This window comes from Halichoerus grypus, chromosome 1, assembly GCF_964656455.1.
Source record: "Halichoerus grypus chromosome 1, mHalGry1.hap1.1, whole genome shotgun sequence".
NCBI lineage: Eukaryota > Metazoa > Chordata > Mammalia > Carnivora > Phocidae > Halichoerus > Halichoerus grypus.
This window is the reverse complement of record NC_135712.1, coordinates 166,406,875-166,433,780: the sequence shown is the minus strand read 5'-3', so window position 1 is coordinate 166,433,780 and position 26,906 is coordinate 166,406,875. Positions and strand designations below refer to the sequence as shown.

The 26,906-nt window shown below is 47.0% G+C and overlaps 2 protein-coding genes across 4 annotated transcripts; one reads left to right on the top strand and one right to left on the bottom strand.

Annotated features, from left to right (window-relative positions):
- Window positions 1–3,580: 3,580 nt before the first annotated feature.
- TADA3 (transcriptional adaptor 3) lies at window positions 3,581–14,431 on the bottom strand. 3 transcript variants are annotated; one of them, XM_036079801.2, is made up of 9 exons: window positions 14,096–14,431; window positions 12,989–13,221; window positions 11,410–11,660; window positions 11,185–11,290; window positions 9,759–9,900; window positions 9,565–9,668; window positions 8,248–8,357; window positions 5,982–6,167; window positions 3,581–4,117 (listed from the first exon to the last, which is right to left on the bottom strand). In XM_036079801.2, exons 2-9 carry the CDS (start codon window positions 13,193–13,195, stop codon window positions 3,925–3,927), a joined length of 1,299 nt encoding a protein of 432 aa, XP_035935694.1. In that variant the 5' UTR covers window positions 13,196–13,221; window positions 14,096–14,431; the 3' UTR covers window positions 3,581–3,924. The 3 variants fall into 3 exon arrangements, with proteins under 3 accessions (XP_035935694.1, XP_035935693.1, XP_035935695.1); XM_036079800.2 differs by having other exon boundaries at window positions 13,922–14,430; XM_036079802.2 differs by lacking the exon at window positions 14,096–14,431 and adding an exon at window positions 13,326–13,464.
- A 271-nt stretch (window positions 14,432–14,702) lies between these two features.
- ARPC4 (actin related protein 2/3 complex subunit 4) lies at window positions 14,703–25,876 on the top strand. The gene is made up of 6 exons (XM_036079824.2): window positions 14,703–14,836; window positions 18,213–18,331; window positions 19,770–19,881; window positions 21,278–21,373; window positions 22,296–22,466; window positions 24,937–25,876. Exons 1-6 carry the CDS (start codon window positions 14,834–14,836, stop codon window positions 24,940–24,942), a joined length of 507 nt encoding a protein of 168 aa, XP_035935717.1. The 5' UTR covers window positions 14,703–14,833; the 3' UTR covers window positions 24,943–25,876.
- The last annotated feature ends 1,030 nt before the right edge of the window (window positions 25,877–26,906 follow it).

The following is a 26,906-nucleotide window of genomic DNA, read 5'->3' as shown; positions in this document are numbered from 1 at the left end:
CCCCCACCACCAAGGACCACACTTTGAGAACCACTGACCTTGAGAATAAAGCCCATGCTCCTTAACCGGCCATTCACAGCCAGCCTGGTCTCAACCTACTTTCCAGCTTCATCTCTTATCCTTCCCCTCCCCCTCCACACACCTAGGGCTCCAGTCACAGTGATGTTCTCACCTCTCTCTAAGCAGGCCAGCTGTTCACACCTCTGTGCCGCACTGTTCCTTTCGTCTGCAATGCCTTCTGCCTGGCAACTTCCGTTCCACAGCCTCCCTGAAGCTTTTCCTGACCCTCTAAACTGTTGTTAAGTCATTCTGTGCCCCAGGTCCCTGCAGACTTTGTACATTCTTCTGTTATTGCTCTTATTGGCTTGTGTTTTGTCTTTCCAGCTGCCTCCCTGTCTCTGGAGCCCTAGTCATGTACAGAGCTCTTAGCCATGGCAACAGGGTCATGCGTGAGGAAACAAAAGTATGAATGAGGAAGGGAGGCAAGTAGATGGAGTGAATAAACAAAGGAAGTGAGTGAAGAGAAGAAATGATGAGTTAGTACATGAATGAGTTATGGTCCATTTGTGTTTGGTTCTCTCCATTAAGTCCTGAGTTCCATAGTAGGAAGGGAATTTATACTCTAACCACATTGCCACAAAGTTCCAGCCATCATTTCCCTCTAAGCGGGAATTAACTGGGACCCAGCATCCATCAAGTCAACCCCCCCAACCCCTGCCAACCCCGAGTGCTCAGGAGCTGGGAGGGGCTGGGGACCTACGCTGGGTCACGTTCCTGACATCAAGGCTTAACCTCCACTCAATCCTCCCTGTTCTCATGTACGCCGGTGTTTCTGAAAGTCAGTTATAAGATATTTGGGACACTGGAGAAACAATGATGGTGGATGCTTCTCAGGGCCAAGACACAAAAGGCTTTTTCACCCAACTAGTGATAAGGTGTCAGGGATGTTTCAAATTAAAATTGTAAGCTTGAGGTGCTGAAACTACTCTCCCCCTCCTCATGGGGAACACAGCTTCCTCCAAACCCCATAAAGGAGGCCTCCTCTGGCTCCAGCAGACACGGATGTGGCCATAAGAAGGGACTCCCTGGGCCACTGTGGTTGTCAACTCAGCCATGGTGCTATCTGAGCTGTTCCTGCACCAATGTTGTGTAGTCTCAGAAGCCATTGCACTTCTGAGCTTCAGTGTCCTCTTCTGCAGGGTGGGAATATTCCTATTCACCTCGTAGGTGTGTGGTGAGCATCAAATAAAACATGGGAGTAGAGGGCCCAACACAGTACCAGGCAGATACTAGGTGTGCAATAGAGAATAACTAGTGTTCTCACAACTGATCCTTGAAAGTCTTTTCCCTAATGAATCAGGCCCACTCAGACTTCTAGGGTTCTTCCCCCACCATTTTAAAAGTAGGCTCCGTGCCCAGTGCGGAGCCCAACATGGGGCTCGAACTTACGACCCTGAGATCAAGAACTGAACTGAGATCAAGAGTCGGACACTTAACTGACTGAGCTACCTGGGTGCCTCTAGGGTTCTTCCTTCTGTTTATAAAACCTGCATTCCCCTCTCACAATTCTACCTGATTTGGGGATCTCAACTCTCATCATACCTCCTCCACAAAACTGTCTCTGCTTCTGGAACTCTCTACCAATGATGCCTACCTTACTTGTGGTCTGGACTAATGATGAACATGGAAGCGAATGGTTAGTCAAAAGCAAGGGGTCTGCAAGCAGAGCTGCCATGTATGGCTGCATATAGGTTGTGCACTGCCCAAACCTAGGAGTACCATTCATATAGACTGTAAGGGAGTGGGGCCCCAATGAATTGCATAAAGAGGGAGCTCTGTCTGCAAGTCAAATGGACTAAGTTTGAATCTTGGCTCAACCACTTATCGACTGTTTGACCAAGCAAGGTATGTAATCACCTAAGACTCAGTTTCCTCATCTGTGAATGGGATGTTATTTGTACCTACCACATGGGGTAGCTGAGGAGATTCGGTAAACTGAGTTTAGAACAGCGCCTGGTACAGAGCTAACATTTACTGAGCACTTAATTTCATTAATTCATTAATCAAATCCATTAATCAAATTCATTAATGAAATTAAGTATACTTGACTTTTCTGAGAAGACATGAATTACTGAAAAACTGCAGTGGCTAGGCTCTGCACCTAATGAGAGGCAGGGCCTCTGCTGTCCTCTCTCAGAACTCCACTCCAGCCTTCTTTTTGCCGAAGTCCACTTTCATCAGTCAGGCCTTTTTTTTTTAGTTGACAAATGATGAAACTCCAAGGGGAACTAGCTTAAGCCCAAAGCAGCACCTGTGGGCTGAGGTAACTGAAGGTCCAGTGGAGGATCGTGAGGCTCCACAAGGACTTTGTCTCCTTCTCCATCTCCTGGCTCTGCCGTTCTTCTCAGGCAGGTTCTTCCATGTGGCAAGAGAGTGGGTCAGCAGCTAGTCTAAGATTACATTCTAAGGCTTTTGATCCAAAAGGGACACGCTCCTCTCTCAGCATCAACAGAGTAAGCTTATGGAAGGTCTCTGATTGACCCAGCTCAGGTCACGTGTCCATTTTCTGGACCAGTTATCCTGGCTAAAAAATAGGGTGCTGTGACTGGCCAAGCTGGGGTCATGTATCCATCCTAGTTCGACAGTCCCACAAAAGCCACATGAAATGGTGAAGGGGCAGTTCTCTTAACAGAAGTGCTGCGCACACAAGAATGTTGGCTGTTCTCACCATCTTTCTTTATGGCTCAGTTCACAGGTCACTTCCGCAGGGAACCTTCCCCTCCCTTCTCCCATGTGGACTTCAACCTTCCCACAGTAAACTGCAAATTATTTTCCAACTCCCTGACTAGTCTGGGAACAACTTGAGGCAGGGATGAGAACACATTCGCTCATCTGTACAGCCTAGGCCTAGTTTCCTGCCCAGCTTGTGGAAGGGACATGATTGGTGGCCTATCCAACATCCATTTCCACTTCCTACTTTCAGATTTTTGTTGGGTTCCCCCCATTTCTCCCCACTGCTTTGGGCTTGGTGGGGAAGCAGACTCCACTCTCTCTAGTTAAAACCCGGAAGAGTCATCCCTTGCCACAGTGATTGGTGCAGGAATGGGCATGCGGGACTTAGCTTGGGCCAGTGAGACAGAAGGGGATCTGGGACAGGCATCGTGCCTTTTGGGGGGGCCAGGAAAGCCTCTCCTGTGCGAGATGTCAGTTTGGCCCCTGTCGGCTGCCAGTGGCTGCACAGCTGGAGGAAAACCTATTTTAGGCAAAAGCTGATGTGGCGGAGGGCAGCAGAGAGATAGCTGGACCCTTGATGGTCCTGTTGAGTTGCTGGCTTGGCCAACCCCGGGGGCCACCCTGCCCCAGGACCACCGAGGCCCCGACCAACACATTTCCTTGTTGTGAATCCAGTCTGAGCTGAGGGTATTCTGTTACCTGCAGCCGCAGGTATCCTCAGAGAGTTCTTCCTGAATCAATGACATGGGTGAGTGGCCAAAGGCTGAGAGCCCCCAAGCATGCCCTCCTTTGCCACCCACACCAGTTCTTTTCTACCCCACAATAACAGACATTCAAAGATTCTGGGTACTTTTTTAAAAACCACAGCAGTCACTTTACTTTTAGGTTTGCACTTTACAAAACCACAAGGGAGAAGTCCTTGAGGGAGAGAGGTGTGGGCGTGGGGGATAGTAAAGAGGGGGAAGCACAGACAGGGCCCCAGGCCAGCCCAGCAGGGCCTCCCATGTCCTGGCTGAACAGAGCTGGGTCACAAGACCTCAGGGAAAGGCCACAGTCCTCTAGAGACTGCCACGATTTGACATTTAACAGGTGGCCACAGGCCTATGGTTTGGGCAGCCCAGAGAAGGAAGTGGGCTTCCCACCCCTCCTTCCCCCAGGCCAGGGGCAGGCAGCATGAGGCAGGGGTGAGGGCTACCCATCCAGCAGCTTTAGGATGCTCTCACGCTCCTTCAGAGTCTTCCAGGCCTGGTCCTTCTCCTTCTTGGTGGGGGTCCGCTTCTTCTGCCGGGCAGCCATGATCTTCCGGAAGGCATCCATGACCTCGTTGTCTGCCATGCGGACCCGCTGCCTCAGCTCTTGCCGGCTTACCTCCTCCTTTGCCAGCCTGTGGGGACCAGCCAGCCAGGTGCCATGGGAAGCCCACCTCCACAGTGGGGCCCCCCCTCCCTGTTTCAGACTGAACCCACGCATCACCCCAGGCTGGCACTCCTGTGGACCGTTTCATACCAAAAAGCAAAGTTACTGAACCACATTTATATGGTACTACGTGCTAGGTTTAATCTCAAGCCCTTCAAATATGTCAGCAGAATTAATCCTCATAACAACCTTGTGAGGTAGGTACTATTATCCCAACGTTACCAGTGATAAAACAGAAGTCAAGGAGAGTAAGAAACACCCCAAGATCCCACAACTAGTGAGTAGGAGATCTGAATTAAGGCAGGCTGGCTCCAAACAACCTTCTTTAAAAGGTGTTCTAGTGTCAGCAAAAGACCTGCTTACTTCAGTATCCAAATTTCAGAGCAACCTAAGGGTCTAGGCAGCCTGCGGTCTACATGAAGCACGTGAGATGCCAAACCAACTCCTGTAAATGAAATCCGACTGATAAATTCCTCTGTTGGTGGATCTGACCTAGTCCAACCTGTTAATCTTCTAGAAGGGGAAGCTGCTGCTCAGGACAGGAGATACTTTGCTTAAGGCCCTGCAGCCGGTCCATAGCAGGACTGAGGGCTGGACTCTGGCCTTCTGATAACCCAAGCTAGTTCATTCACTGTCCACTACCTCTCTATCTGCACATCCTTGCTTCTCCCTCTCACCCTCTCTCCTCCTCCCCACTCAGTACCTCTTTCATCTGTTATTTTCCTCTTCTTGCTTTTGCATGAAAGGGAACTAGAAAGAGGCTTTGCATTTAGCTTTGGGCTCAAGTTGCAACTTGGTTGTTTACTGGCTGTATGACCTTCAGGAGAGCACTCACCTCATTGGCCCTTTACTTCCTCTTCTAGGAAACAGGGAAAATACCACCTACCCCTTGGACAGTAGTCACGATTAAACAGGAGGATGTACATAAAGCCCCTGGTGCACCGTAGGCACTCAGTGCACCCTTATCCTTAAGCACCTCCTTAGCAGCTTGTCAGCAGTTCCCTCTCTTTTTAATGGTGCACTTCTTTACCAATAACCCACCTGTAGACCACAAGCCTTTGCTTTGCCTCTCTTCCTAGCCCCCAGTACAACGTGCGAGAGACAGGCAGAGCTGGCCAAATGAACGAGTGTGCCCTGCCCTGCTGGGGCTCTGTGAGGGGAAGATACACCTGTCAGTGAGGCTGCTTCTCTACCTCCCTCCATAAAGGGCAACAACTAACATAATCTCCCTCCAGACGTCACCTATACTTTTGTCATGACCAATGCAGGGCAAGATGGATGGGAGTCAATATAAAATGAAAGATATTGTGACCAATTCCTTAAAGAACTGATACTAAAATACTGGGCAATTTCCAGTGAAGGACCAATAATAATCACAGATATCCAACCAAATTGTTAACAGTTGATAAATCCAGGTAGACAGTATATTGCTGTTTATCGTACTACTCCTTCAGATGTTCTGTGTTTATGAAATTTGTCATAAAAATATGTTGGGGGAAAACGAAAATAAGCATGAAAAAATTAAAATAAATCACACAACAATGTAAATGTAGGTAATACCACTGAACTGTACACATAAACAAGGCTGAAAGAATCAATTTTACATTATACGTTTTTTTCACCACAATTCCAAATAGGTAAATAAATCAATCACAGATGCCTGAGCCCTAGAGTCTGTGGTACCTGGCAATGGTATTTTTTCCAAGGCTCTCTGGGTGATTTAGAGGCCCTGCCGGGTTTGGGAACCCTGTTGTGAAGCCCCCAGAAGGCGAGCAGCAGTGGTCCAGGCCGCCCTGGCCACCCCCCGGCCCATGCCACCTGGCCACACTCACCTCAGCAGGTCGTGCTTCTTGGTGCGGTTGTGGGCACTGAGTGCCTTCAGCTCGGCCTGCCGCTTGCGCAGCTCTGCCAGGACCTCATCCTCCGAGTCCTCTGCAGGGCGGTCCTCCGACTCCAGCAGGCCCTGCGCGATCAGCTCCTCCTTGATGCGGCTCTCCAGGGACTTGGTATGTGGCACACTACAGAGGAAGGGAGTCCTTAGCTCAAGAGCCAGCTTAGAGGGGGAATCCCGGAGAGCTTCCCAAGGTTAGTGAACACATTCTTTTCTCTTTGGGCACCCCCTCTCTATCTAGGCATAAAAAAAAAGAGAAAATGTTAAGAGCTAAGCTCCTTGACATGGGTCTTGGCAATGACTTTTTGGCTATGACACCTAAACACAAGCAACAAAACAAAAATTAACAAGCAGGACTACATCAAAAAACTACTTCTGCACAGCAAAAGAAATCATCAGCAAAGTGAGAAAATAACTTATGGAATGGGAAAAATATTCTCAAACGATATACCCGATGAGAAGTTAATAACCATCATATATAAAGAACTCCTATAACTCAAAAGCAATAAACCCACCCAATTAAAAAAATGGGCAAAGTTCCTGAATAGACATTTCTCCAAAGAAGATATATAAAAGGCCAACAGGTACATGAAAAGATGCTCAACATCCCTAGTTATTAGAGAAATGCAAATTAAAACCACAATGAGTTATCACCTCTGGCTTGTTAGAATGGCCATCATCACAAAGACAAGAGACAACAAATGCTGGTGAGAATCTGGAGAAAAAGGAACCCTCCTGCACTGTTGGTGGGAATGTAAACTGGTGCAGACACTGTGGAACACAGTGTGGAGGATCCTCAAAAAATTAAAAACAGAGCCTACCACATGATCCAGTACTCTAATTCTGTGAGTATGTACAAAGGAAATGTAATACTAACTGGAGAACATATCTGCACCCCCATGTTCACAGCAGCATTATTTACAATAGTCAAGATATGGAAGCAACCTCAGTGTCCACTGATGGATGAATGGATAAAGAAATTGTGGTATATATACAATAGATTATTATTCACCCTTAAAAAAAACAAGGAAATCCTACCATTTGTGACAACATGGATGGACTTTGAATGCATTATGCTAAGTGAAATAAGTCAGAGAGAGAAAAACAAATACCACATAATCTCACTTATATGTGGAATCTAAAAAAAACACAAATTCATAGAAAAAGAGATCAGACTTTCCATTACCAGAGTCAGAGGGTGGGTGGGGGGGAGAACTGGAGGAAGGTGATCAAAAGGTACAAACTTCCAATTATAAGTAAGTCCCAGGATATTTTATACAACACAATGACCGTAGCTAACACTACTGTATGATACAGAGTGTAAATCCTATGAGTTCTCATCACAAGGAGAAATATTTTTCCTTTTTTTTTCTTTATTGTATCTATGTGAGAAGATGGATGTTAGCTAAACCTACTGTGGTAATCATTTCACAACATACGTAAATCAGACCACTATATGTTTTGTACATGTATACCTTAAACTCATACAGGGATATATGTCAATTATTGCACAATACGCTGGAAAAAAAATAGAGACACACATCTGGTCTTGTTTCAAACATAAGCCAACACATATCCATTGTCAAAAAATACAGAAAAACCTGTAATGCCAACAACTCAGAGAGAACCACTATTATTTTATGTTACTATTAAAAATATTACTGTTACTTCGCTGTTATTAACATTACACATAACAAAAATTACATATTTTATGTTACTTATACACCATATATATTACAGATTTTGTTACATGTTTTTTCCAATCTTTTATTACACATTATTTTAGGTTTTTTTCCTTATGTGCACACATTTAAATATATGCTGAGTAAAAACAGGATCAAACTGTATTGTGCTCAACTCACACTTTCTCCATTTAACACTCTCTTGTTACATCTTTTCATGTCAATTAACCAGGTTTCTCTAAGATGATTAACAGTTACAAGTTATTTCATCATGTGGAATTACAACTATTTAGCCAGTTGCACATTTAGATCATTTACAGTATGAACAGTGCTATGATGAACAACCCTGTACTTAAATCTATGCACGCAGAAATACTGGGCCAGCATGCATGTCTGAAACTTCCATTGGGTTTCGTCAAAATGCCCTCAACCTCTCTTTTAATGAAGACCTCCCCATGTTGGGATGGAAAGAAGTCAACAGAGGCAGGGGACAGATAGTAGGATATGGACAGAGTTGTCACTCACCTGAAGGGCTTGTTCTGATTGCGGGGAGAGGTGCTTGCCCCGTCGGCCCCCGATTCTTTCCCAGACATGTCGGGAATAGGAGAGTCCTCCATAGGGGAAATAATATTTTCCTAGAAGACCACAGGAATGGGATGGAGGGAGTAAGAGCTGTAGTATTTTTCTTGCTCCTCTCTAACCTGCAGTCAGAGTCTTCAGTCTTCACAGACCAGAAAAACTCTTTTATTGTTCCCATCCCTCTAGGAAGCCTTCCCAAACTGATTCCAGAAAGCTCTGATCATTTTAGAAACCCCTTTTTCGTACTGATACCAAAAGAAGGGAGCACAGATGAGCAATGATAATACTCAACAACAGTAAAGAGAAGAGCTAAGCATTTGCACTGTACTAGGCACCGTGCTGAGCACGACGTGGCAGGGCTGCTGGCTGTCCAAAAGTCATTCTCACCTTTCTGTAGCTGGGCTTAGGGCTGCCCAGCTACACTACACTTCCCAGCTCCCCTTGTAGTCAGATGTGGTCATGTGACAAATTCTCTCCAGTGAAAAGAGATCAGGAGAGATAAGAGCCACAGCCAGTCATGGCCCATAAACCTTCCTTCACACATTCTTTCTTGCTCTTTTTCTGTGGGCTTGGAGTAGCAATCATACCCAGAATGACCTTGTACAGAGTGCATGTTTAGGGTGGAAAAGCCACCACAACTGGGGTCCTTGTCTGATGGTGTGGGGCTGAGATCTCCCCTCACTCCCACCTCAGCCAACCTGGAACATGTGCCCCAGACTTTTAAACGAGAGAAAAACACTACTGTGTTTGAGCCAGGAAGAAAACTAAGGCTCAATGAGGTGAAGGGATGTGCCTAAGGCCAGACAGTAGGCATAAAGAAGGGGACTCTGTACCTGGGCTTTGGGTCCTCCTCCTAATTATCAGCTGTAAAACCTCAAGCAAACAGTTCCCTTTTCTGAGCTTCAATCTTCTAGTATGCAACACGGGGCGAACCACTGTCCTTGCCTCCAACAGGAGGATGTGTGGAAAGCCCGTGCACAGGGCTCGGCCCTTAGCTAACACTCAACAAAAGTAACTGTGCTGTAGTGGCTACTTTTGGGGGAGACTGGAATTGGGAGGGGCATGAGAGGGGCTCAGGGACACTGGCAATGCTTGATTTTGTGACCCTGAGGCCAGATATACAAGTGTGCTTATGTGTGAAAATTTATCAATCTATACATTTAAGATCTATGTACCTTTCTAAATGTATGATATACCTCAACACAAAATAAAACATTAAAACAGAAAGTAAGCATAATTCCTGTTTTGAGTTAGGGTGCTCACCTCCACCAGGGCCTGTAGGAGGCGCTGCGTCAGAGCACCAAAGGGGCACCCATCTTCCGGCTGCTCATGCGGGGCCTCAGACTTCTTCAGCAGGGCATCCACATCTAAAGTGGGCAGAGAAACGGTAGACAGGTGGGCTGAGATCTGGGAACTCAAGTCCTGGCCTGGGGTGGGCAGGGAGGCGAGGGGCCTACCTTTAGTGTCCAGTTCGGTCAGTGGCCCCATGAGACCTTTCTTCTTGTCAGCCACAGCTGCTGCTCGGGCCCCATCCTTCTGTTCCTCCAGCAGGTCCTCCTGCGCCCACCGTTGGGAGTAGTGCTTCCCCAGGGGTGGGATCTGTGGGGAGATGCCACCCGGCTCAAAAGGGGTAAACACTGGCAAGCCATGCCCGGGGTGAGTGGGGGCTCTCTGTGCACTTGGGACACTGCCAATAGGCTCATCATTCATTCCTTCACTTATCTGTCTCCCAAGGACTTACCCCAGGGCTAAGGCCCGTGCCTTGCATAGGTGGGAAGAAACAAAGGAGATAAAAATCTCTACGCTCACAGTCTAGTAAGAGAGACAGGTACAAAACCAACTAAGACACACATGGGAGCCAGTATGGAACAATTTCCAAGATATAGGTGCAGAATGGTGTATGTACCTGGATCATCTCAGGTCATAGCTGTTGTCCCTAGAGAGACCTAAGAGCCTTAGTGTCAGGAGAAGAAATTCTCATTTGTATTACTTGAATTTACTACTGCCTATATGAATTAACTTTTCAAATAATTTCTTTTTCAAATAATTTTTTTAAAAATTCAAAGAACTGAAGTGCTAGAGGTAGGTCAAGGTGTTGTGGCACATGAAAAAGAAACTTTCTGCGGGGAGTCTACAAAGGTGTTCTGGTGGAGATAACAAGGGATCAGTGATTTGAAGGACCAATTAGTTTGCTAAGGGAAAAAGAGCATGTACAGAGGCCCAGAGACCAGCAAAGAGCCTGGGTGGGCCTGAGGTGAGGGCAAGGTGCCTGGCAGGGCTGGTAAATGCAGCAGTGACGAGGGGGCATGGCTGAGGAAACTGGAGAGGGGCAGTAGGGCTGTGTCACCAAGGACCGAGATGCTTGGAGTCCATCTTGTACGGGAGTCAGGGGAGGCCTGGGAGGCCTGGGAGTAGGCCTGCGTCACATCCGATCACAACAGCTGACCTATAGGAGAGTGCTCCCTGACACTTTTCTGTATTTTCTACATTTTCTTTAATGGATCCAGTTTTATTTACATCATAAGAAAACTTTAATATATTAAAAAAAGAAAACAAAAAGTCTGTCTGGAGGCAGGAAGTATTAAGAGACCATTTGGGTGAAAGCTAATGAAGGCTTGAATCAAAGCAGAGGTAACAGAGATGTTGGGACAAAGGACGGTGTCACTGAAGTAGATGCCTCAGGATGTATGTGATCATTTGGATGGGGTAGAGAGGAGGCAATGCAAGAGAGCTGAGAATCAGAGCCTGGGTGTCTGGGTAGGTTGACTAGACTACGGCAGAGTAGGGGAAGGAAGATGATACATGACTTTGGGATCTTTGATTCGGAGGCACCTCTGAGCCCTCCTGTTCACCACCCTGTCTACCAAGGCCCAGGGTTTCTACCTTGTAATGTTCAGCCTCGTCCTCTGGGGGTTTCAGTAGTTCCTCTAGTGTGCGTACCTCCTCAGTGGTGATATCAGCACAGTAGGGCTCTACGGAAGCCCAGAACCTGCAAGGAGAAGCAGATCCTGAATGGGCACCTCCTGCCCCACCATCCTCGCCTCCAGGCCCCTCCACAGCCTCTACTGCCTGAATCCCAAGGCCCCTTTATATTTTCTGGCCCAGAACCTGTTGGGGGCATCATTCTTGGGGATCCGTGGCACGTCAATTGGGTCATCAGTGAATTCATATTCCTGGATCTTGGGCTGAAGGTTTTTGGATTTGGGCCGGCCAGGGCCAGGGCCTGGCCCATGTCCCGCCTTCCCTTCCAGTTTCTGCTTCTTCGGCTTTCCATGTTTTGGGGGAGCTCCAAGCTCATGTTCTCGACCCAGCTTCAGGAATCGTCGATCACCTTTCTTATCCTGCCAGTCAGTGAGGATCTGAAATTTGCAGAGACTATCACTGAGGGGGAGAAGAGAAGTCATAGGACAAGTTTTTCTCCTAGTGAAGAACTAGGAGCTAGAACTTGAGAAGGCTCCAAAGTCTTATTTATCCATCCCCTTTTATTTAGTAAACTCCTACTCATCCTTCAAAACTCAGTTCCTTTACTGTGCCTACCTCACAGGACTTTATTCATATACTTCTCATCATTCCATTTGTCTGTACTGATTCACCTCTGTATCACTCAAGCCAGTCACACAGTGTTTAGGTCAAACAAATGATCATGCCCCAGTGCATATGAGCACTGGAATATGCTGCTGGTAACTTTCTGGTGAATGCAAACAAGCCTCCCAGCAGACCTTCGCTTCAAATGTCACCACAACTGGGAAGCCTTCTCCACATCAGTTACCCAGCTTCTTACATGCTAAAATACAACCGAATATGCCACAGCCCTGCTCAAAAAGCTTCAGTGCACTCCCAGGGACCACAAGTTAACTATTCATCCTTTGAGGTCCAATTAAAATGGCATCTTGGTCCTCCCTGGGTCTCTGACACTTTGTACCCCCACTGCAGGCCTAAATGTGTTGTTTGATCATACTGGAACGAACAGCATACCTTGTCTTTTCAACTAGATTATAAGCTACTAGAGATGAGGAAATTCATCTTAACTAAGTCTGCTCCCCAGGATTTGGCATAGCATCTGACACACAGGGCTCAGGGGATGTTTACATAGTGAAGAGTACAAATAATTAACATCTGAAATACTTAATGTTAGATATCAGCCTGAGGCTTTGCAAAAAAAAAACCCTCTCTTTTAATCCTCACAAAAGCTCAAAGGTATCCCAGTTTGCAGATAGGGAATTGATGCAAAGGGAGGCAACTTTCCCAGTCATATAGCTAGGAAACAGCAACACTAAGCAAGTGCTTAAGCCAGGATTCAAATCCAGGTCTTCTCAATCCAGTTCCCCTGGTACTTCTAACCATAACACAACATCACCTGGTATTTGTCTGACCTCTCCCTCCCTTTATTTGGCAAACTCCCTGAAGGCCAGAAGTGTCCTAATTACCTCTCTCTAATGACTAGCACAGGACCCAGAACATAATGGGGGTTGGGGTCAATAAAGGCTTAGTAAATTGGAAATCTTGCCATTTATAAGGATCATGCACATTCTTGTATAATCTATGTGTCACGTGAGCCCAGCTTGGGTCTCTCCTTAGCCCTCTAAGCTCCTGTACCCCAGGCCTCTGCAGGTGGGGCTAACTCAATGACCCATCCCATAACTTGTCACAGTCCACCCCTGGTGATATCCTCTCTGTAGGGTATCACCTGGGTTTCAGCCTCGAGAACCCGCAGGCGCCGGCTGGCAGAGGAAAGCAGGGTCTCAAGCTCCAGCTGCAGAGTGTCCAGCTCCTCGATGCCGATACCATCATCCTCAGAGCGGGCTAGCACGGCCGTGTAGCGTGGACAGACCTTCAGGTGGTCCACAGACTTGAAGTCATGGAACTGCAAGGGGCAGTCCTTCAGTTCACTCATGGCCCAGGATACGGGACCCTGTGGAACTGGAGAGGAGAGAGCCATTGGTAGGAGATAAACTGGCACAAGAAAAGTCCAAGAGCTCCCTTCATCCAGGGACAGACTCAAGGAGAAAGCCCGGCTTCAGTACCTTATTGACAAGGTTGATGGCACTGCTCCTACCCACAGAGCACTTACTGTACACCAAACTAGGTACAGACACTTTAGGGGCTTCTCACTGAATTCCTCACCCAACCCCATGAGAAGGGACAATGGTGATCTACACTTTACAGTGAAGGAAACTCAGACTCTGTAAGCATAGGTACCTGCCCAAGGTTACCAAGATGTAGTTGTGAGTCTGTGCCACTAATTTCCGTGATATACCAAGCCCTATCTTCCTGATGCTTTTCCGTTCTACTCCTCCTTGAGTTCTGCAAAGCCCCTGAGCTCCAAACATCCCATTCTTACAATGTTAATGTTCTCTGTGCCTCCCAGCTTCTCCTTGTCTTACCTCCTCCTATCTTTGTCCCTTCTCTTTGCCCCTGACAGTGGTTAAGAATGTGGGCTGGTAAGCCAGACATACCTGGGTTCAAGCCCAGCCTCTACCATTCTCTATTTATGTAGCTCTGAACATATTATTTACCCTTCCTGAGTCTCGGTTTTTCCATCTACAAAATGGGGACAAAAGAAATCTGAGTCTGTTTCCCCATAAGAAGTCTGTAAAATGGGGATCACAACAGTACCTACCTCCCCGGGATGTTCTGAGGATTAAGAGAGGATGCTCGTCAAGAGCCCAGTTCAGTGCCTGGCACAGAAGTGCGCCTGTGTAATGGCTGGCCCCTCCCGTGGGTCGCCCCAGTGACTTGCCTTCAGGGTCCCCGTCCTCTAGGGACCCCCTAACGCGGCCCCCGCCCCCTCTACCTCCTCACTGCAGCCTCCTGCTGCCTCCTACGGCCCCCAGGCCACGGGAGGGGGCGGGGAGTTCCGGTTGGTGGGAGCAACCGCCCCGGAACTGGCTAGGGGCGGGCCCCCTGCAGAGGACGCGGGGGTGGGAGACGCGAGGGAGAGCCTGATATGGCTTGCGGGGAAGGGTTTACAGGCCGCGAGCGAACCCGCTGCAGGTGGGCGGGGGGAAGGGTATGCCTCAGGCCTACTCTGGGGAACAGCCTGAGGCTGGGGGCGGGGCTCGATAGCCGCGTTCTCAGCCGGGCTGTTAGTCCCGCCGAGCCCCAGGGGCTGCAAGGAGGAGGGGCTCAGAGAAAGGATAGGGGCGCAGAACCGGAAGGAACGAAGGGCTCCTCCGCCTCGCCTTGTCCTAATATGGTGCCCAACCTGAGGCCGGGCTGCACCATTGCCTGACTATGGGGAAAGACAGTCCAAAGACAAGAAGGCCAAAGTCACAGGCGAGACCTGCATCGATAACGGGATAAGCTTGAGTATCGATTTGAGACTTCAGGAGTCTAAAAATGTCAAGACAGCCCTAGCGGGGAAACCTCCAAAGGACCAAGTGTTCCTAAGCACCCCCTTCTACGCTCGGATCATAGATGGTACCGTCCGGAAGTCCGGGCGGAGACTGAGGCTGCGCTTCTCGCGAAAGGGCAGGCGTCGCGGGGCTGGCCACTTCCGCACTTCCGCTTTCCGGCCCAGCCAGCGCCCGCGATGGTGAGAGAGCCGGGCCCCGGTCCAGGGACCCCCCGCTGTTTTGCCTCAGAGCTGTGGGTCTGGGGGAGATGCGGCTTTGCAGCGGAGAGGCCCGGGGCTGAGGGATGCTGCTGGGTGTGGGGGCACGAGGTGGCTGGGAGAGAGAGGGTGGGGCGGGAGCCGAAGTGAGGAAGGGGCGAGCGGGGTACGCCCTCTTAAGCAGGCCTTGCAGCTTCATGGTTTGGCTTTCGATCCAGGTGGGGAATGGTGAGGCATAGAGGACGCCGGAAGTGGGACCTCCTAGGCTGGTGTTAGCGCCTTGAAGGCACTTAGTAGGCCTCATTGCCCGTAGTAGGGTCGCTGAGGCACATAGTAAAGTCTCTTCACCCCGAGGAGAACTTCCCTAAGTACACTTGTCTTGTCCTCTCCTGCCCGCTTGACCCCAGTTTTCCAGAGGAAGAGTCTACACTTCCTTATCCCACTCTTCTCCTTACTCCCTGCCTTGTTTCTACGCCACAGAAGTATCTCTTTTATGCTCCCACCACCCAGACCTCTTCCTGGTCAGAATTAAACCGCGTTAACCTTAACCATAGTACGTGAGCTCTGATACTACTGATCCCTCCCTTCCTGGAAATCCTCCCATTTGATAAATGTGGGTGTTCCCGGGAGTTGAGGCTTGGGCTCACCACCTTCCTCTTTACATTTTTCCTAGTGGTACCTGTCTAGTCCCGGCTTTGATGACCTTGTGTGTTCTGGTGGCTATTGAATCTGTCTTCCTAGTTCTCTTTTAAGGTTTGCCTGGATATCTTGAAGACAACTGCAGATTAGGCCTTCAGATCAAACATCATTTTCTCTCCTAAACTTGCTTTTCTTTTTATGTTGCTTATCCTGGCTTTGTGTCTTCGTACCTCTGCTAGAAGCCTGGATTTTCTATTTTTCTAATTGAGGCTATCCCACTTGGATTTTTTAAAAGTCAACTTTATTGAGGTATTACATGAGAATGCATTTTATCTGTGAAAGGGCAGGTGTCATGGGGCTTGTCATCTAAAAATCACCCTTTTTTTAAGTTTATCATCTATGGATTTTGACAAACACAATAATGTAACCACTACTACAACCAAGGTAACAATGTTTCCTCAAAAAGTTCCCTCAAGTCCCTCTGTTACCAGTCCTGTCTTCTCCCCATTCCCGGCAACCACTGATTTTTTTTCTCCTATAGTTTTGCCTTTTTGATATTGTCATATAAATGGAATTCTTCAGGATGTAGGCCTTTTGATGTGGCTTTTTAAAAAATTAAGTTTATTTATTTATTTTTGTATTTTCTACACCCATCATGGGGCTCAAACCCACGACCCTGAGATCAAGGGTCACAGGCTCTTCAGACTGAACCAGCCAGTCGTCCCAATGTGGCTTCTTAACCATAATGCATTTGAGATTCATCCATGCTGCATGTATCACTAGTTATTCCTCTTTATTCCTGAATAGTATTTCATTGTATGGGTGAACCACAGTTTGTTGGGAGGTGTTTTTTGATTCCATTATTCTCTACATCTTATGACAGTCCAACTCTTGTGATACCCTCTGCTTGTCCTTTCCACTGCCTCAGGCTCTCATCAGCGTTCCTTGAATAACCCTCTCTGCCTTTTGTCTCACTTCCCTCCAGTCCATTCTCTATAGAGCCACCGTGCAACTGGTGAAGTCATATAACTTCCTCCTCAGAAAGTCCCAACAGTTCCTTACTGCCTTAAAAGAAAAGCTAAAATGAACAGCTTGGCATTTGAGATTACCCATGAATCTTTAGGCCACCATTGCAGCCTCATCTACTGAATCTAAAGTGCTTTCTGTATACAGCAACACTTTACTCATCACTACTTACGGAATTCTTAATATCTTTTTTGTGGTGTTCTAACCTTGCTTGTGGTATTCTACATAATATTTTATAGAAAAGGAGTAAGACATTGCATATGTTAGGTATTGAGCTAGGTGCAGGGTATGTAGATTTGAATAAAGAGACATGGTCTATTGACCACAAAGCTTACAGTCTAGTGAAGAAGAAATCACTTTACTAAAGAAATATGAAGGATATGTCATGTAAATTATAATAAATGCTATGAAGGGGGAAGTCAAGAATGGCCTCTCTGAGGAAGGAAGGGGCCTTCCCTGAATAAGCCAAGGTCTGAGGGATGACTTGGGTCAAGAGGGAAGAAAACCCTGTAGCTCGATGGATCAGCATGTGTAAAGCCCTGAGGTGAGAAAGAACTTAGTTAATACAAGGAACTGAAGATACACCAGTGTAGGTAGAAGCTGATCCCTCTACTGGGAATGTCCTTAGTTTACTTTTTATTATAAAATCCTCCTAATCCTATTTTCATTTTTATGTCCAAACCAGTCTCTTCTGGAAATACAATTTATAAATCAACTTCTGTTCCATTTCATTCTCCTTTATGTCATAGTTATTTTTTGTCTTTTCTACCTAGTTGAGCTATTTAAAGGTAGAGATGGTCTTTAAAATCTTAGCATTTAGGGGCGCCTGGGTGGCTCATTCAGTTAAAGGGCTGCCCAGCTCAGGTCATGATCCCACAGTCTTGGGATCGAGCCCCGCATCAGGCTCCTTGCTCAGCAGAGAGCCTGCTTCTCCCTCTCCCTCTGCCTGCCTCTCTGCCTACTTGTGCTCTCTATCTGTCAAATAAATAAAATCTTTAAAAAAAATAAAATCTTAGCATTTAGATCAGTACCTAACACACAGTAGACTTATCCATTCTTGGCTCAAAAGACAGATTTGAGAACAGTCATTGTCATCTGTATGCCTTTAGACCAGAATTTTTCAACCTCAGCACTATTTGGGGTTGAATAATTCTTTTCGTCTTTTTTTTTTTTTTTTTTTTTTTGGATTTATTTTACAGAGAGAGCACGTGCAAATAGGGGAGGGGCAGAGGAAGAGGGAGAGAATCAGGCAGACTCCGCGCTGAGCATGCAGCCCGATTCGGGGCTAGATCCCACAACTCTGAGATCATGACCCAATCCAAAATCAAGAGTCAGACACTTAACTGACTGAGCCACCCAGACACCCCGAATAATTCTTTTTTGTGCATTTTAGGATGTTTAACAGTATGCCGGGCCTCTACCTGATGCCAGTAGCACTCCCACCCCACCCCAAGTCCTGTCAAAAATGTCCCTACATTGCAGAATGTCCCCTGGCAAGAAAAATGGTCCCCTGTTGAGAAACACTGTTCTAGACTTAGAATGAAAGGCACCTTGAAGGCCTAGTCTGTTTTGTTCACTGTGGTATCTGAGCCAGGTACTGTCAGTACTGCCTGGCTCCCATGTAGCTGGAGTAGGGGGCCAGTGGGTTTGCTAAGACAGATCCTGACTCTCCCTTGGGTTTTTTTTCCTACAGACTGCCACTCTCCGCCCCTACCTGAGTGCCGTGCGGGCCACACTGCAGGCTGCCCTCTGCCTGGAGAATTTCTCTTCCCAGGTTGTGGAACGACACAACAAGCCGGAAGTAGAAGTCAGGTAGGGAAGAGAAAGGTCAGGGTGGGGATGATGGGTTCAGCCCCAGAGATGGCAGTTGTCTGGAGGCTGCCATGAATTTCCATCCTGGAGTTGTCAAGACAACTATAGTTCATGTATTTGTCTTTTTTTTTTTTTTTTTTTTTTAAAGATTTTATTTATTTATTTGACAGAGAGAAACACAGCAAGAGAGGGAACACAAGCAGGGGGAGTGGGAGAGGGAGAAGCAGGCTCCCCGCTGAGCAGAGAGCCCGATGTGGGGCTCGATCCCAGGACCCTGGGATCATGACCTGAGCCGAAGGCAGACGCTTAACGACTGAGCCACCCAGGCGCCCCATGTATTTGTCTTGTTGCCCGATGAGCAATAGTTCCCAATTTGCAGTTCAGAAAATAGGGTCAGTGGGTTGGCAGGACAAAACACAGGGGAGAAGCTCCTCTGGAGCCAAGATTGCTTGACACAAAGTGTGACTTCTCAGAGTGGGGCTGTTTGTTAAGTATCTCCTGTGTCATCATTGAACCCAGTTTAAGGAGAGAGTGGAGAATTTTGTTAGATGCCATCCCCGTCCTCTTGTAATTTAAAGATCAAAGAATGTTTTTCCCCCCTGCCAACCTGGACTCTCTCATTCCTTACTCCAAATTTTCCATATTTTGGGTTATTTTCTCTTATCTAGTTTATGTTTTGTTAAATTAATGCTGTTCTCCTTTAAAGTTTAATCTGAGACGTGTATAACTGAGATAAACAGTGTTACCACACCATGTTGGAATGATTTGAATTTTAAAATACTGACAAGATGTTAGCATGTTTCGTGTTGCTCTACTTAACATACATGATTTCCACTGGGTATTTTAATTACCATTACAAATACCTAGAGATTCAGAGGCATCAAAATGGGAGCTGAGCTGAGAGGGGTCTTAATGCTGAATAAGTGAATCATTCTGAATTGATAATTAAAGGAGGCCAAACTCTGTTTGATTTTAGCTTGTCCTTATCCTTAAGGCAGCCTCTCTCTTCTCGTTCCCTACATGGTATATGGGTTTGCCTGTACTTATTTAAAATAAGAGCTGTCATTTGTAAAGCTCCTACCATGTGCCAGGCACTCTATTAGACAATTGACCCTTTTTGATCTCTCTCAATCCTTGCCAGTGAAATAGGAATCAGTCATTTTACAGATGAGGAAATTGAGATCCCAACAGGGTAACTTGTCCAAGGAAAGTAACAGAGGAGGCTGGATTTCAAAACCTTATCACCCTGACTCCAGAGCCTTGCTCCTTCTGTTGGAGAACACACTCGCTGGCCCCCATCTTGGAGCACCCCTACTTGTGAGTCTCCTATTCCTTGGACTCTGTGGTCTCAGATAGAGATTCCTGGGCCTGCTGTGGGGTCTCCTTGAGCATTCTGTTCTTCTGTAGTACAGAGGCCTCTCTGACATTGTGTTTTCAGGAGTAGCAAAGAGCTCCTGTTACAACCTGTGACCATCAGCAGGAATGAGAAGGAAAAGGTTCTGATTGAGGGCTCCATCAACTCTGTCCGAGTCAGCATTGCTGTGAAACAGGTGAGCTCACCACTGAGCCCCTGCCTCCTCAGGAGGCTAGGGATCCCCATCTGAGAGATCGTCATGCCAGATTCAAGGTGCAAGGAAACCCAGGCTCTATTTCCTTGACTGTACCCAGGGAATGATTTGCCAGATTCAGCAGGTCACTAGAGTAGAGATAGCAACCCTATCTTCTAGCCCTTGCTCTAGGTTAGAAGTCGGGAAAAGTAGCAGCCAAGGCCATGGCCGTTTTGGTGTTAGGTCAGAGAATCATTTATAAGTGATATAAGTCCAGTTCAGAAAAATAAATAGTACCAGTACCAATTTGATAACCATAAACTTTGAAAAAGAGATTTAGGGTAAAAAACAAAGTGTAATTTCTTACGTTATTTTATGTGATGTTGATGTTCCCACCACTCATTTTTTTAATTTTTTTTAAAGATTTTATTTATTTATTTGACAGAGACACAGCGAGAGAGGGAACATAAGCAGGGAGAGTGGGAGAGGGAGAAGCAGGCTTCCTGCGGAGCAGGGAGCCCGATGCGGGGTTCGATCCCAGAACCCTGGGATCATGACCTGAGCCAAAGGCAGACAGTTAACGACTGAGCCACTCAGGCACCCCCATATTCCCACCACTCTTATAATTTTTGCCCTATTTGTGTACCACCCAGACAGTTATTTGTTTAATGGATTTCCTTAAATTGACGTACTTTCTTTTACTTAAATTTGTTTGAAAAAGAAACCTTATGCGATAGTGGAAAAAAGTATCACTTGTCAGATAGGGAGAACTCTAAAAAAGTAATTGCAGTGAAAGAAAACAAAGCTGTTATTTAGACTAGGCCCTGTTTCCTACAGAAAGCTCTATCCCTGGGCCCTGCTCTGTTAAAAAGGGAGATTAACAAGTGTTGGGAGGTGTTAAGGGCATACATACCAGCACTTAGCTGCAAAATTCTTTCACTAGAAATAATGAGAATTCAGCAGGGAAAAACTTTGGGGATTATTTAATGGTCATTGTTGTTAAAGCGGAGACCACCTAAGTTTCTCTCTGATAACTCCAGATGGTGTATGTATCATAGACTTTGGGAAACACAGCACTAGTGAAATGGGAAAGGGAGAGGCAGCTTTGAATGTAGGTATGGACTCAAAGGAGCAGATAAAAGACTTGGGTTTGCCAGAATTACCTCTCTGGGATGGGCAAAAATGAGATCATGATAATGCCCTGTTGAGTTGAAGAGGCTCTAATGTAGTAGACATTCAGTTGCAATCATATGCCCCATGATTCATGCAGTGATTGCTCCCCATGTGAAACCCCACTACCTGCAGCGAGTCTGGGGGAAATTGAGGTCAGAAGACCAGGCTACAGGTTTCTGTTGGCCTGTAATGTCAGATTTAGGGAGCCCTGTTTATCTTTTACTAGGCTGATGAGATCGAGAAGATTTTATGCCACAAGTTCATGCGCTTCATGATGATGCGAGCAGAGAACTTTTTTATCCTTCGAAGGAAACCAGTAGAGGTGAGACCATGTGATCCACATGTTCATAATACCCAAGATTCTCCCACCGAGTCTACTGTCATTGGCCTGGGATTGTTTGTAGAACCAGGATTGCTGCTTCTCCAGCTGTTGGACACCCACTGCCTGAATGGAGAGTTGGCCTTCATTTCAGCTGGAGTGAGAATAAGGGGTATCAGAATTAGGAAAAATTGGGTCTGCCTCAACCAGGGAAAAGGAAAAAAATATGTGTTGCTTATCTTCCCAGAGCCTACAGTCTAACGGCAGAAAGGGCACAATGAATCAGAAATCCTTTGTAAGCTTTGTCACCAACTAAATCATTCTCTCAAGGCCACAGTTGACATTGGCTCAGTTGTTGTCTGACTTTGTACTTGAGTCCTCTCCAAAGACTCCCTTCCAAATCAACTTAAAATATTCCCAGTGACTGAGCAACTACTATGCAGGGCAGCATGCACCATCAGATGTGTTGGCCAAGCTCATCCTCATCCTGAGCTAAAATCATTCTTCCCGGTCCTAGATCTAGCCTCTGGGGCCACCCAGAACAAATGATTACTCTTTCACACACAACCCAATCCCATCCTTCTCCCACAGCATCTCTTCTCCCTGTTTCATTAGATTTTTCTGTAACAAGATTTCAAGTTCTTCACTCTCCCATGACTGAATGCAACTGTTTTATCACAGGTAGTTTTCCAGAGATGCCTGACAGACACAAAATTCTCACCTGGGTTAGTTACTTGGACCCAGCATAGACACCCTAGCAGAGCAGGCAGGCTGCTGCCTGAAGGTCTTGAGACTTGGGAGAAGATCACAGCCAGTAGGAAGCATGTGGCTCAGTGACCCTAGAGGACATGGCCAACTAAGTGCCCTGGGATGCTAATTCTCTCCTGTTCTTCTCTTTCTCCTCTCTACTGTCTTCCTTCCCCAGGGATATGACATCAGTTTTCTGATCACCAACTTCCACACAGAGCAGATGTACAAACACAAATTGGTGGACTTCGTGATCCACTTCATGGAGGAGATTGACAAGGAGATCAGTGAGATGAAGCTGTCGGTCAACGCTCGTGCGCGCATCGTAGCCGAGGAGTTCCTCAAGAATGTAAGTGGGGGGCCTTCTTGGTGTCCTTCGAGAGGAGAGGTAGGGAGGAGTCGTGGGTTGAGAACTTAGCATCTGGTGGTAAAGTGGTGCCAGCAGTGTGAATATTTGCTGAGGCCTATAGGACCTTCTGGTGGGTGGCACATCAGCCAGGTGCCTTGGGGCTGGAGGACCTGGGGGTCATCTTTGGGACCTGCAGGGCATTTTCTGTATTTGAGTGCCTCGAAGACACCTCCCTTAGTCTCTCATGGGGACTTAGACGCTCCTTTCTACATCTCAAAATGTACACAGTCCTTCCCTGTATCTAGCTCAAACCCCAGGTGAGGCAAGTTAAATCTACATGGGAATTTTCCAAGAATATAGGACAGTTAATCAGTGTAATTCTACTTTTCAAACAGATTTGAATGTTTTTTTTTTTTTTTAAGGATTTTATTTATTTATTTGACAGAGAGCGAGAGCAGGAACACAAGCAGGGGGAGTGGGAGAGGGAGAAGCAGACTTCCCGCTGAGCAGGGAGCCCGATGTGGGACTCGATCCCAGGACCCTGGGATCATGACCTGAGCCGAAGGCAGACGCTTAACGACTGAGCCACCCAGGCGCCCCAGATTTGAGTGTTTTCAGCATCTATTTCTCAGGCTTAAAGTCATGATATTTTCAACGTGTTTTCCAGTACTTTCATGGCTTCAGTCCTCCGGATCCCTCTTTGGTTGTTTGTGTTCCCAACTGCAGTCCTCTGAAGAGGAGGAATTGTTTACACTGATGAGCTGATGACACAGTTGTTCTTATTTAGATATTCAGGACATGCCTTCTTTTTTTTTTTCTTCTTCTTCCAAACAATCTTTGGTTTGTTGACATGTTCTGCTTAGAGTTAACCGTAATCCCTAGATAGTAGATTTAGTGTTTACTCCTACCAGTGCATACAGATCCAGCCCAGAAGGAGCTCAGATTCCTAAAAATGGAAATGACACCTTCTTCCCCTGGGCTTTAATTATACTGAGGGCAGTCAGTGTACAATAGCTTTACTGTGCACGCAGGGTAGCATGCTTGTTCAAATCACACAGGCTATGGGGTCATACCACCTGTGCGTGCGTCCAGCTTCACTGCCTACTTGGGCATGTTACTGAATCTCTCGAAGCCTCAGTTTCCTCAGCTGTGAAACGAGACTATTAATAGTACCTTTTAGTATGGTTGAGTATTAAATGAGGAGATGTATACAGAGCAGATCACCTGGTACATAGTAAGCTTTCTAGGTATTGTAGCACCAAAGTTTTATGGCCAGGGCACTAGGAGGCCTCTACATTCAACTGCAAAGGAAAATAGTTCTTGTCCTGATTTAATATTTGGCTCATTCACCAGTCATTTAATTATGGTTACTGAATTTCTTTCCTTTTTTTAAAATTTAAATTCAATTAGCCAACATATAGTGCACTCTTAGTTTCAGATGGTAACTGCATTTCTGTAATTACACAGCTAAGCACATTTATATATATCATTTAATCCCTGAAACAATCTTTGAGTCATGTGTTATCCCTATTTTATGGGTGAGTGAACTGGGCTCTGGAAGTCAAGTCACCTACTCAGGGGCCCTCAGCCAGTAAGAGGAGGAACTGGGACTTAGAACTTGGTTTTCAGATCAAAGATCAAGATAGTACCATAGCATTTGGCAGGGGTCACATACTCAGGTGCATGCAGGGCTCAGGGAGGTAATGCATGTGAGTGAATTGGGCTATTGGGGACCCGGTAAGCACATGCGTCATCTGAAGAGGATCACTACCACAGAGCTCCCGCCCGTTACAGTTTCATCTTCCAGCTTTTCAAAAGAATCCCCAAATCTGGATTTGTATGCGACATCTCTTATATTTTCAAGGTTGGCAATGAATTCATATTTTTTTAAATACTTTGTGGACCAGCCAGCACTCATTATTAGGTTGGGTTCAGTTTGTGGGCCATTGGTCCACAATCTCTGATCTGTAAACTGTCTGGTGCTATTCTGGGCACCATGGGGGATACTTGAAGGCAGAAAACATTTCCAAGGGCCTGTTATGGTTGGAGAACCACCCAGAGCTTGACACAAAGTACCAGATCCTCGGTCCTTCTGCTCTTGGCTCCCTAGTCCCCAAGCCCTTGCTCGTGAGCCCCCATCTCGAAAGAAGGCAACCTCAGTTCAAGCAAGGCACTGTGATAGAGCTTCATAGCAGCCTCCATGACACGGTTAAGGGGAGCTGTGGAAAAGCCCACTTCACCCTTAATTTTTCTGTCTTGTCTAGTGCTAGGTTTAAGGCTGGTGCCCTGAAAGTCACTGCTCAGCGCAGGCTGAATTAGAAAAAGGGTGCCCACAAGGTGTGCTGGGACCCATCCTATCCCTCAGAAATCTGAGAACAGTGGCAGCTCTCAGATCAGCCTACCTCCCCAGAGCAGGCCTGCCAGGATACAGTAATAATCACCATTCACCGCCTCTTGGTTCTTTTGACAGTTTTAAACCGTCTGGCTGGATCTCAAGGTCTTCCCCCTCAGACTCCCCCGCGTCTCTGCGAAGGCATCCTGGAGTTACTCCCCAGAGCGGCAGCGGCGACAACAGCAGCGGCGGCGGCAGGGTGGGGGTGCTGGGTCGGGGTGGGCATTCGATGCGGGAGGTGGGTGGTATGCTTGCTAGCTGGGCAACAAAGCAGCGGTGGACCTGCCCCAAGGCCACACGTGCCTGGTCAGGCTGGCTTCTGATGTTCGGTCCCCTGGGCTGGGACAGATTTTTTTTAACGTCTTGAAACTTAAATTCTGTGCTTGTAGGAGACTGTAACCTTTTTGTCTTTTTTTTTTTTTTAACAAAACAACCTCCACCTCCAGTGGCTGTGACTGGTCCCAGTGATTGTACCATATTGGTCGCTGTGGGTCTGGGCGGGCCTGGAGCCAGAAGGCGACTATTGTGTGTCTCCCCCCTTCCCCCCCCCCCCGAAGCCCCAGGTGGGGAGAGAGGGAGGGAAGGAGGAGGGTTTCAGACTCCATTTCCTTTCCCTTGCCCTCTTACTCCTGAGCCTCCTTAGGCCCAGTAGAAGTTGTTGGGACGCTCTGCTGGCTTCCTGAGCTCTGCCTGAAGATAGCCACCCAGTGCTGGCTGGGGACAAGGGCTAACTGGTGGCCACCAGCCATGCCTCAGAGCTGGGCGCTGAAAGCCAGGCACCTCTGGCCACAGGGGCCACTTTGTGCCCTCCCAGCTGAGAGGGGCCGCTGTTTTGCCTTGTCTGTCAGTGCAGTGCCTGTGCTGGAGGTGGAGGGGTGAGTCCTCCAGAGCTTCCTGAGCTGGGGCTCTTGCGCCTGCTCTGGCTCCTCTGCTCCCACGCTCGCTGTACCTTTTCTTATTCTGGTGGATCCTGCCTCCCCTGATTAAAGTCTCTTCTTGCCCCTTTGGGGCTGCATGAGGTCTGTGCACTGTGTATATGAAAGGAGCGGGGCGGTGGGGCTTTTTCTTCCCAAGACCATGTAGCTGGTACTTGGGCCTGGGGGTCCCCATAAGAGGTGGTCTCCTGATTGGTTTCTGATGTTATCTGTGCCAAGGGCCCCGACCCAGAGACCCCCATTACCATCCAAGCACCATTCATTTCTGAAACTGCTCTCTGTGCCTATACAGAGCTTTGGTCCTTTTCACGTAATGAGCTCATTTGGGCTAAAAGGTATCCTCAGAGAAATAATGATGCCATGTGGCTAAAGAAACTGCGGTTCCTTGAGATGTAGCAGCTTGCCCCAAAACTCCCAGCTAGTGAGCAAGAGGGTAGACTTCAAATCTAAGGCTTCTGCCTCTGTCATCCCTAGCCACATGGAGCTATTTAAATTATTAAAGTTAAATAAAGCTTAAAATTCACTTCCTCATTTCCACCAGAGACATTTCAGGTGCTCAATAACTACAAATGACTAATTCCTACCATGTCAGAGAGTACATACATAGAACATTTCCATCATTGGAGAAAGTTCTATTGGACAGCACTAGACCTTGGTGAATCCTTAAGAACAAACACTTGTGCTCAAGTCCTCACTCTCGAGGCTGAATTTGCATGAGTTCCTTTTATTCTGTGCTTCAGTTTCTTAATCTATAAAGTGGAGATAATGTAAATAGGCCGACACAGTACCTGTGGTATAGGTACTGAATAAACAACAGCTGATCTTTCTACCAGCCCAGTATCCAAACTGATAATTTTCATTGGGCTAGGCTTGGGGGGTGGGGGAGTGAACTTATCCCTGTCTTGGAGAGACTTGGGGGTGGGTAGTGAAAGCTGGGTGTGTAAATAGGTGCAACTGAAGTGTTTAATATTTACAAACTGATTCTGTGGTAGTCTACAGGGTGGGCGGGGTATATTTATGGAAGTGGGTGTCAGGAAAATTTTCAGCCTTTGAGCTGAGCTTTCAAAAGCTTTCCAGGTCACCAAAAAGTCTCTTGAGGTGGAGGACAAGGTC

Bases quoted from the DNA above. Each gene is read 5' to 3' on its own strand.
- TADA3 (XM_036079801.2), bottom strand. From the start codon at position 13,195: ATGAGTGAACTGAAGGACTGCCCCTTGCAGTTCCATGACTTCAAGTCT. The intron at 9,669-9,758 runs GTAGGCCCCTCG...TGCCCACTTTAG, and splicing joins GACCGAACTGGACACTAAAG to ATGTGGATGCCCTGCTGAAG. The intron at 4,118-5,981 runs GTGAGTGTGGCC...TGGTCCCCACAG, and splicing joins AAGAAGCACGACCTGCTGAG to GCTGGCAAAGGAGGAGGTAA.
- ARPC4 (XM_036079824.2), top strand. The intron at 18,332-19,769 runs GTAGGGAAGAGA...TTGTGTTTTCAG, and splicing joins AAGCCGGAAGTAGAAGTCAG to GAGTAGCAAAGAGCTCCTGT. The intron at 21,374-22,295 runs GTGAGACCATGT...TTCCTTCCCCAG, and splicing joins TTCGAAGGAAACCAGTAGAG to GGATATGACATCAGTTTTCT.